This window comes from Lactuca virosa, chromosome 1 (genome assembly GCF_052849685.1).
Source record: "Lactuca virosa cultivar CGN04683 chromosome 1, Lactuca_virosa_CGN04683_v6, whole genome shotgun sequence".
Taxonomy (NCBI): domain Eukaryota; kingdom Viridiplantae; phylum Streptophyta; class Magnoliopsida; order Asterales; family Asteraceae; genus Lactuca; species Lactuca virosa.
The window spans coordinates 295,060,632-295,071,961 of NC_136426.1; the positions used below are offsets into that span (position 1 = coordinate 295,060,632).

Consider the following 11,330-nt stretch of genomic DNA (forward strand, 5'->3'; position numbering starts at 1 on the left):
GAACATAAATCCTTCCTCTATATCCCCCATTGGGTCTAATTCTTTGAATAATAATGATCCATCTCTCTCACAGGAAATACAAGCCACAGCAGAAGTGGGTGTTGCTGTCGGATTTCAAATCGATTCTAGAGATGCGATCCTCTCTGAGATCATGGGTGAAAACGGAGATGTCAACTGTGATCAATGAATTGCTTGAGCCTGAACATAAGAGGCATTGGGGAAGATGCCAAGGTCAGTTGGGTAAGACGACTAAAAAACTCTAATAAACTTAATTTCATCGAAATACATGAGACGTGGATGGGAGACTTCACAAAAATCAACACTGCTGGGTGTTGGGACTCGTCCGAATTCCAATAGGAAGGCGTTGACTCCACTGGAAGGTCTGGAGGACTTCTTTGCATCTGGAACCCTTAGTTTTTTTAAATGACAGAGGCTATAAAGTCTAGATTCTTTCTTGTAATTATAGGCAATTGGCTTGGCTATGATAGGTATACTATTTTTGCTAATATATATGGACCTCAAACCCCATCTGACAAGGCTAAACTCTGGGAGGATCTCCTCAGCATCATTCGTACAAAGGTTGGAAGATGGATTGTTTTTGGTGACTTCAACGTCGTTAGGCGGCCTGCTTAAAGATTAAACTCCCACTATTGCAAACATACTGCTAATGCCTTCAATAACTTTATACGGGAGGCTGGTCTACATGACCTAAACATGGGAGGTCATCGATTCACTTATTGCCATGATGGTTCTAAGCTCAGTAAACTCGACTGGTACCTTGTATTTAGAAATTTTATATCCTCCTTTCCGTTGGCTGCTGTCATGGCCCTCCCCCGTGAACTATCTGAACGCTGCCCGGTCACTCTTATCTCCCAACATATTAATTTTGGCCCTCCTCCTTTTAAAATTTTCAACTCCTGGTTAATGAAAGAAGGAATAGGGGACATTGTTCTTAAAGCATGGGGTGATTTTCAAGGGTACGGGCCTGCTGACTCATACCTTGCTGCTAAAATGAGACATCTCAAGAATGTTATTCAGAATTAGCGAAATATGGCACACCTCAAAGAAAATGAGTCAGTAATGAAACTGAAATCTTCTCTGGAAGCTCTTGATAAATTGGCTGAATCAAGGCCTCTAGATGCATCAGAACTCAACGAAAGAAATACTAGCTTTCACAAGATCCTGGAGGCAGAACGTGATGTTGTTTTGGACTTGAAACAAAAAGTAGAGTTAAATGGACAGTTGAAGGTGATGAGAACTCAAAGTTCTTTCACGGATACATAAGCAATAAAAATAGGCGTTCTCGATTGAATGGTATCACAATAAATGGGCGATGGACTACGAATGTCAGTGAAATTAAAAGCGAAATATTCTATTTCTATAGTAATACATTAAAAGAGAAGTGGGTCTCAAGACCCAAGTTGATAAGTCCCCTGTTTCGTACTCTTTCTTCTTCTAATGCATCATACATTGAAGCTCCTATCACGATGGTTGAAGTGAAAGTTGCAATTTGGGCATGTGGAAGTGACCGTGCCCCGGCTCCCGACAGCTCCACGTTTAAATTCCTTAAAACTTACTGGGAAATCATGAAAACTGATATCATTGCATTTGTTAATCACTTCGAGAATCACGGTTCATTTGCACGTTGGTGTACTTCTTCATTCATTACCCTTGTCCCAAAGATCAAAGACCACAACCTTCTCAGCGACTACAGACCAATTAGTCTGATCGGTTGTATGTTTAAAATAGTCACTAAAATTCTTGCTTGTCGTCTAAAATAAGTAATTGGCGGTGTCATTAGTGACGAACAATCAGCCAATGTCGAGGGTCGTAATATCCTCGATGGTCCGCTCATCATCAATGAAATATACTTGATGTGTGTGAAACGAACTAAGTTTTATCCTACTCTTTAATTATGAATTAGACACACAAAGGCAGTGGACCTATCAATTGTGGTATAGTTAAATAAGTAGGGTATCGAACTCAGGGAACGGAAATTAAATTAATTACTAGTATTATCTAAAACAAATAATAAAATATGAGGGGTTTCTCTAGTTTTGCAAGACTAGAAACTTGACTAAACTTAATTAAGCAGCTAAACAATTAAATTGCAACTAAATTCAATGATAAAAAGGACTTCTGTCTAGGTTCAAATCATTTGATCTTATGGTTGATTTTATGGTAAATGTATCGGATTAACTTTTCATTGGCTACCGATTGAGATGATTAGGTTCACGTTCGTTATTGCTAATCCTTAGAAAACAGATTAATTCAAGCAGTGGCCAGTTGTCTAAGTTAATAAGTTCCCTAGTTAATTAATTTGGGTTTAGTAAGACTTGTAATGGTTAATTAAATTGGTGATTCAATTAAAAGCTTAACTAAGAATAAACGAGAATTTGCCTTAATCCTCTTCAAAATCGAACTTAGGGTTGATTCCTCAGCTTCTCCCGGTCTAGCAGTACCTTCAATCACAATCTGAGCCTCCTAGGGTTCCAGAGAAATTCCCATCTCGATCTCAAAGTCCCTATTTATATTTTTCTGGAAACAGAGGTGACTAGTCGAGTCAAGTCCCAACTCGTCGAGTCCCTCATTAAAAATCCGTGTACGGCAAGGACTTCTAGAGCTTCGCGAATCTTCGATCCAACTCGCCGAGTCAGGCGTTGACTCGCCGAGTCCTTCTTGTTTTTGGCATTTTTCTTCTTTGTTTCAACTCCCGAGCTTCCAACTGCTTCTCCTGCTTCCTTTTGCTTCCGAGCTTCTCTTTTGGACTGAAAATACAATTTGAAAACTATTGAGTACCTTTTATCCATAATATGTAAATAATTAGCTAACAATAAATGAAAATCTATACTAAATATATAGCTAAATATGCACATATCAAAATACCCACACTTGACTTTTGTTTGTCCCCAAGCAAAACTGATTTTTAGCATACTAATATTACATAAAACAATCCCAATCGAACCCAGCCATTATGCCAAGACCGCAACACATGCATTTGTGTCTAAAATTTTCCTAAGGACCCCCCTCAATTCTAAATACTCACAATTCTCATAAACACTTGCCCACTTCTTTTGAACCATGCTCATTTTATGCATCCCTCCGAATCCATCCGCAGAAAACCTCCTAACCTCAAGGCATTTTTGGCTGAGCAACCCAAGCATACATAACTAGAAAATTACAAATTTTCGATACCACTATGGAGCTATTTTTGGAATTCTTCACTTCTTTGATAATTCGACTTTAATTTCCTGGAATTCACCACCTTTTGGTTTTCGGTATCTTCAATTATTTGAATCTTCGAATTTTGATCTTTTGGTCTTCACTTTAATTGCTCCAAAATTCTTCAAACTTCTCTTGTAATTCTCTCTTTTTTTCACATGTATCTCACTTTTTTTCACTCAAAACCTACATGCTTAAGCAGGGGCGCTCAACTTCAACCTTTATTGGTTAAAGATAATAATTTTCCTGGATACATTTCAAGTACACGTTGCTAAACTTATTGCATCCCTCAAACTAAGCGAGGTTGTGTTTTTGTCCCATGATTTCACTAGAATAAAGGAGGTCACAAATGCACTAGAACGTATATTGGCTCAACTAAACATTTGGGGCTTCATGCGATCACCAAACATAACACTAGCATGATCCTTAATTGCTTTACCAAAATTTCTAAAAAATTTCAAAATTTTCAAATTTTAACTAATGTAACCAACCCCTACCCCACACTTAATTTATGCAATGTCCCCATTGCATATTATGCATGATAAAGAACAATAAAATAAAGAGGGAATTGGAACAAACTCCCCTGGGATAGTAGTTGCGAGGTTGATCTTCTTCATTTTAAGCTCCATCTTCAGCTGACTTTAGACATGGGAACAGCTCATCCATGCCTTGGGTGTCATCCGTCTCGTGTGGTATAGCTCCAAATATGCAGGAAAATCCCTCGGAAAGTTCCAGGAATCAATCTTAAAGATAATGCAGTCAAGTGGCGTATAAAATAGCATCAAATCAGCAACTTTAGAGGTGTAATGATAACCAACACGTCGAGTGAAATGGCGACTCGCCGAGTAGGAGCGGGAAAAGTCAGAAATCGTGAAATTACACCGGGACTCGTCGAGTCAGTATGTGCACTCGGTGAGTCCATCGCTGTGTAATGAAAATATATTCTGCTTTAAATCCGGCTTTTGGTGTGCTGAAGTAACATCAAAAAGACACTTATGCCCTTCTCTTCTCCAGTATTTACGCACTCTTCAACCCTCTTTAAAATCGGACTTGACACTTAAACTCCATTCTCGCTTTCCTAGACTCGATGCTTCTATGGAACGACTCTCTAGACTCTTTGTTTGCAAACCCTTTATCCAAATTCTGAAAAGACTAAAACAAACATGTAATAAAAAGGAAAAACACACCATAAACAAATCCTAAATTACTTGTCCAAGCCAAACAAAACAAAAAAACAATAAAAAAAATTGTTTTAACACAACCAAAATAAAAAGGATAGAACTTCAGTCTTCATCTTCTTCCTCCTCTATGTCTAATATTATGAAGTCAACCGGAAATACTAACTTATCAATTTTGATAAGGAGATCTTCACATACTCTCATTGGATGTACTATCGTTTTGTCGGCTAGATGAATCTTCAGTTGAATAGGCTTTGGGACCGGAAGGTTTAACTTTTGGAAGAAGGAATATGGCATAATATTAATACTTGCACCCGAATCCGTCAATGCTCGTGTGGTCATTATGTTCCCAAATTGACAAGGTACGGTGATGCTTCCCAGATCGCCCCTCTTTTCTGGCAGTTCACTCAGCACTATTTCAGCAACTTCTTCTATATTTCTTCTAGTGGTAAAGAGGTTTTTAAGTAAACTACCGTATTTTGGTGTTTGTAATATCGTTTCAACAAACGGAATATTTACTTGGAGTGCCTTTATGTGTTCCACAAACCTCCTATATTCTTGAATCTGCTCATCAGGTATGGATCGGCTCGGAAATGGCAAAGAGGGTCGGTAAGGCTTCAAAAGAGAGCAGTTTTTGGTATCAGGTTGTCGACTCGTCGAGTCCATGTTGGCAACTCGACGAGTCGAGTCGGGTTTACTCAAATTCCAGCTAATTACTTCTTCTTTTCGCACTTTGTTGGGATTCTTTTGGATAGAGGTCAGAGGAGTGTAAATTGGCTCAGAATCTGTTGTTATTGCATTCACATGCGCCATTCTTGGATTTTGCTCGGTATTGCTAGGAAGTTCACCGGGTGCTCTTTGGTTGATTTGTTGTGCAAGCTGACCTAGCTGTTTTTCAATGTTATGAATAGATGCTTGCTGATTCCTAAGCATATTTTGCTGATCTTTCATCATGTCTTGATGTTCTCTAAGCATATTTCGTTGCTCTTTCATTTCAGCATCTGTATCATTGTGTCTCTTCTCAGACGCAGCTATAAATCTTGTGAACATATCTTCCAAGTCAGCTTTTTTCTCCAGCACCGGTTCCTCTTTTTGATAATAGCCCCTTTCTCTCTGCTTAAATTTCTCCTCCTTTGCATTTTTGTACTCATCATAAGGAAGCCAATCCTTCTTGGGTTTCCGCCAATTGTCATCATACATATCACCACTTGAATAGCACACTTGCACCCTCCGGTTCCCGTTCTCGTCAAGATCACAATCTTTAGTGAGATGAGGCCCTCTATAATTCTCACAACCGACCCTAATGGCATGGATGGATTGGTCCATCTTAGTCATTCTTCGATCCAAATTCTCTAGTTTAGCCATCACTGCTGCCATGCTATCATTAACTGAGTTCACCACCCCCCGACTCAGTTCATTCCTTGGGTTATGATATTATCTAGAGTGCTTAGAGAATTCTTCAATTAGTTCTTTGATTTAAGGGGGTGGCTACTTTGTGAGAGGTCCTTGCGAATCAAGGAGTTGCCTTGTGGTCACATTCACTCCATCATAGAAAATGGAGACTTCTTGTTGGCTATTAAGATCATGATGTGGGCAATTCCTTAGTAGTCCCTTGTATCTCTCCCAAGCCTCATAAAGGGATTCTCCAGCTTGCTGTTCAAAATTAGCTATGGCTTTCTTCAACTTGGCTATTTTTGAGGGAGGGCAAAATTGATCAATAAATTCTTCTTTCATCTTATCCCATGTGGTGATGGATCCGAGAGGGAGTGATTTCAACCAATCATTCGCAGCTCCTTTGAATGTTGTAACACCAGTCAAATTTAGGTCAAAAATAAATTGTTCAATAACCTTAATTGGGATAAATAAATTGGTAGAGATCGTAACTAGGTTTCCAGAAATATAAAGAACACTGAAATCCGAGTTATAACGAAGAAGTTATGACCAATCGAAGATCCGCAACAAAACCGGTAAAATACTGTTAAGGGTAAAATACGAAATTTCAATAAAATACTTGTCAACCTTAGGTATCTAAATGAAAGTTGTAGATATCATTAAACCGTAAACGTACACAAAAGGAACGCCCAAATCTGACTTCGTATGAGGAAGTTATGATTTTTCGAAGTTTCAGACATAGCAGTAGACAGCTAAAAACTCGAAATATAGATCGAGCGACTTTTAGCCAACGAAATCTAAACGAGAATCGAAGATCTCGACAATAGTAGTACAACGGTAAAACGACAGACAAAAACGGACATCGGATGAAGAAGTTATGGATTTTTGACGGAGTTTTCCTGTCCCGACCTACTAAAAATAAATATAATAAAATTTAAATTCAAAATTAGCCGACAAAGTCTAAAGGAGAGTTGTAGAGCATAATCTCACCTACGCGTGCATATAAAGAACGTCGAAATCGGAGCTCCTACGCGAAAGTTCCGGATTTTACAAGTTCGAGACACAAAATCCGAGGCTGTCAGGCTGGCCACGACGTGGCACAGATGGTCACGACGTGGGACCATGACTGATGGGTTTTCAGGCTTGGCAGCAGACGTCTCGTCCATGGAAGGGGATAGGATCGACTCCACGACGTGGGCAACCCTTTTGCCACGACGTGGGACCCAAAAATTGGGCTATAAATATAGCTCAAAGGGTTCCGGGTTTCATTGCTCAATTCTCTTCTTTCTTGTGCCGAAGCTCTGCGTTTAAACCCTCGAAGCCATCCCGAAGTCCCGGTCTTCACATCCAAGTTCCGAAGGAAGGTTTTACGCTCCCGAGATTCCCAAGAATCCCGAGAAAATCAGCTTTCTCCAGTCGAAGTTCTGCTCGATCTTTGTCTTACCTTCTTCAATCTACTAAGTGAGTTCATACCCCTACAAACACACTTTAAATACGTTTTTAACTGCTTTTAAACACTTTTAAGGGGGGGAATACAAGTAAACGCACGGCTAAAATCGTGTGAAACATCGATCTTTTGCTATACTTCTCATATTGTTGTTTTAACTATCTTATGAAGTTATTATCATTCAAAACACCTCACAACACAACTTACCCTCCGGGGATACAATATGTTTTATAAATGGAATAATTTTTATTTATACGTTTGCATACTATATCATATCAAGGGTAACCATTTTCAACAACATTCGTGTATTCGACAAATCACAATTTGTTATTATGCATTTGTTAACACTGTAGAAAGGGTAATCATTTTGGACATAAACATACACACTTTTGCATATGTGACTTAATTGTTATCTCGAATTGTTAAAAGATTTTTCATCATATTACTTGTGAACATCGTTGTTAGCAATCATGTGATGTCATATGGCTTTGTTTGTACCAAACGAAAGTCCCCACCTATAACCAGAGTCTCTTGGAGGGAGAGCGTGACAAGTGTGTATAGATCTATACGGGGCTGACGACTCCGCACCCTGACTGTTAGCTACAGTCCCCGGGGTGACAAATGTCAACATTAGGTACTACGTCTAGTATGGTTATGAGGAACTCACAACACGCGGAAACAATGACTCATGCACGTAGTAATACATAACTCAATCATGCTCGAGGGGTAATAACTATATTATAGGGTATTATCAGCATGTTCAGAATTCAGGATAAACACTTCCACAACTAGTTTTACTTAATGATAAAACTATACACATTCATTATAAGTATGGCATATTTACTTACATTCATGGTCTTGGTTCATATAAGACTACACCTCACTTTTAGGAAAATATAGGATTTTCCTGGTTCAAATACGTTCATTTTGTACAATAACGATTTACAACATCATTCTTAAGAAAATATCGGATTTTCTTAAAACAAACGCGGACTTTTCAAAAGACATTCATTTACACAAATAACAGCTTATGAACTCACCAACTTAAATGTTGACACTTTTTCTTTGAAATAACTTGTATTCTCAGGGAATCGCTAAACCAGGTTAGCAACTGCTTTTGAAGACTTACGCTCAGGCGTTAGTTTAATCTTTTGGACATCATATTGTAATTGACTTTTGCAAACATGTAATACTACAATCATGTAAACTTTTCAATTATGTATATGATGGTTGTGTGTACTTTCTTTACTATTCATTTGTTATGATACTGTACATGACGTCCTCCGCCCCCGAACGTTTCCGCCGTTCTGGTTTGGGGGTGTGACAAATGTGACGGGAAGCATGCGAAGCAAAACGGTTTCGCGAGGTATATTTGGAACGTTGAACTAGTCGGCTACATCGTTGACTTCGTCCAAGTGCTTGTAAGCAACTTCGTGATCTTTCCCGTAAAAGGGGATTTCCTTAAGTTGAGCAAGTATGTGGCCCTTTAGCTCGAAAGTGGCAGTCGCGGGAATGATAGGTTGCACTAGTCCCGTTCCGGTATCGTCACGTATCCTCTTCTTCCATTCGCCCATGGGAACTTCATCGATGTTAGCCATGGGGTTAGCTAATTCTCCTTCAAAGTCGCTTTCTTCTTCGGATTTGGATTCGTAATCGTACTCAAATTCGGCTTCTTCGTGGAATGTATCGTCTCCAAGATTTCCAAGGTTACTTCCTTCGCTCTTTTGGATGTTGGACTCACCTGCTTTCTTGTTCTTTTTCTTACTAAAAACAGACTTGAGATTCTTTAAAGGAGAATTCTTCGATGTTGCGGTTTCTCCTACGGTTTTGCCCTTGTTTTTCTTCAAAGTAGCTTCCGGGTCTTCAAGTGGTGGAACCAAAGGTGTACCTCCTCCTCTGGTCATAAACGAACTGCAAATAAAACAGAAAACACACGTAAAAAAGAACAAAAAATAAACTAAAATCGAAACTGTGTATTCAGCGATGGACTCGTCGAGTAGCTTCGACTGCACTCGGCGAGTTCAAGGTGAAAACAGAAAATTTTTTAATAAAAATCCTAAAAACAGAAAACTACTAAAACTTAAACTAATGACTAATTTACTAAAAAAAATAATTTTGTGCAAGATAATTCTCACACAAAGGATCAATAAAACTAGAAATTAGTTTTAATTTTTGAACCGTTCCCTGGCAACGGCACCAAAAACTTGATGTGTGTGAAACGAACTAAGTTTTATCCTACTCTTTAATTATGAATTAGACACACAATGGCAGTGGACCTATCAATTGTGGTATAGTTAAATAAGTAGGGTATCGAACTCAGGGAACGGAAATTAAATTAATTACTAGTATTATCTAAAACAAATAATAAAATATGAGGGGTTTCTCTAGTTTTGCAAGACTAGAAACTTGACTAAACTTAATTAAGCAGCTAAACAATTAAATTGCAACTAAATTCAATGATAAAAATGACTTCTGTCTAGGTTCGAATCATTTAATCTTATGGTTGATTTTATGGTAAATGTATCGGATTAACTTTTCATTGGCTACCGATTGAGATGATTAGGTTCACGTTCGTTATTGCTAATCCTTAGAAAACAGATTAATTCAAGCAGTGGCCAGTTGTCTAAATGAATAAGTTCCCTAGTTAATTAATTCGGGTTTAGTAAGACTTGTAATGGTTAATTAAATTGGTGATTCAATTAAAATCTTAACTAAGAATAAACGAGAATTTGCCTTAATCCTCTTCAAAATCGAACTTAGGGTTGATTCCTCAGCTTCTCCCGGTCTAGCAGTACCTTCAATCGCAATCTGAGCCTCCTAGGGTTCCAGAGAAATTCCCATCTTGATCTCAAAGTCCCTATTTATATTTTTCTAGAAACAGAGGTAACTCGTCGAGTCAAGTCCCAACTCGTCGACTCCCTCATTAAAAATCCGTGTACGGCAAGGATTTCTAGAGCTTCGCGAATCTTCGATCCAACTCGTCGAGTCAGGCGTTGACTCGCCGAGTCCTTCTTGTTTTTGGCATTTTTCTTCTTTGTTTCAACTCCCGAGCTTCCAACTGCTTCACCTGCTTCCATAATATGTAAATAATTAGCTAACAATTAATGAAAATCTATACTAAATATATAGCTAAATATGCAAATATCAATACTCTTGGGCAAGGAAAGCAACAAAGAAGGTACTCTTATTCAAGGTGGATTTCGATAAAGCGTTTGACTCACTCAACTGGGGGTTTTTGGATTCCGTTCTTTCACAAATGGGATTCGGTGTGACGTGAAGAACTTGGATCCATAGTTTTTTATCATCCTCTCGTGCCTCTGTCATCGTAAATGGATCTCCCACAAAAGAATTTAGCATCTCAAAAGGTGTACGCCAAGGAGACCGGCTTTCCCCTTTTCTATTTAACTTAGCCATGGAAGGGCTTAATGTGGCACTCAAATCCGCATGTAATCAAGGAATTTTCAACGGGATCAAAATTCCCAATGGAGGTCCTGCAGTCTCTCACTTATTTTATGTCGATGCTGCTTTATTCACTGGGGAGTGGTCCCGACCTAACATCACAAACCTTGCAAGAATCCTTCGGTGCTTTCATGCATCATCCGGTTTAAAAGTGAACTTCAACAAATCGAAGGTGTTTGGAATTGGTTCATCCTCAAGCGAAACAAACAGGTGGGAAAATATCCTTGGCTGTGAGGTGGGGTCGTTTCCATTCAAATACATGGGTGTGCCAATCGGGGCAAATATAAATCTAAAAAAACTAGAAGCCCATCATTGATCGCTTCAACTCAAAACTTTCAACCTGGAAATCCAAATAGCTCTTATTCGGGGGGAGATTAACTCTAATCAAAGCCGTCCTAGGTAATCTTCCTACATATTACCTTTCCATCTTCAAAGCTCCATCGGGGGTGTTAGCTGAATTGGAAAACGATACGACGCCGATTTCTATGGGGAGGATGTGACACTAAGTCTAAAATTCACTGGGTCTCGTTGGACAAAGTAACAACTTCAACTGAAAAAGGAGGATTAGGTGTAGGGTCCCTCCATTCGCTCAATGTTGCACTTATTGCTAAGTGGTGGTGGAGGTTGAAAGT

The 11,330-nt window shown here is 38.9% G+C and overlaps 1 protein-coding gene and 1 non-coding gene across 2 annotated transcripts; both read left to right on the plus strand.

Annotated features, from left to right (window-relative positions):
* Window positions 1-5,979: 5,979 nt before the first annotated feature.
* On the plus strand, window positions 5,980-6,086 carry LOC145151599 (small nucleolar RNA R71). The gene has a single exon (XR_013732164.1). It is a non-coding gene; the product is annotated as a small nucleolar RNA R71 (small nucleolar RNA).
* A 4,565-nt stretch (window positions 6,087-10,651) lies between these two features.
* LOC145130536 (uncharacterized) lies at window positions 10,652-11,014 on the plus strand. The gene has a single exon (XM_079065322.1). It carries the CDS (start codon window positions 10,652-10,654, stop codon window positions 11,012-11,014), a length of 363 nt encoding a protein of 120 aa, XP_078921448.1.
* Window positions 11,015-11,330: the final 316 nt, after the last annotated feature.

Excerpts from the sequence above, each read along its gene's own strand:
- LOC145130536 (XM_079065322.1), top strand. The coding sequence starts at position 10,652 with ATGGAAGGGCTTAATGTGGCACTCAAATCCGCATGTAATCAAGGAATT.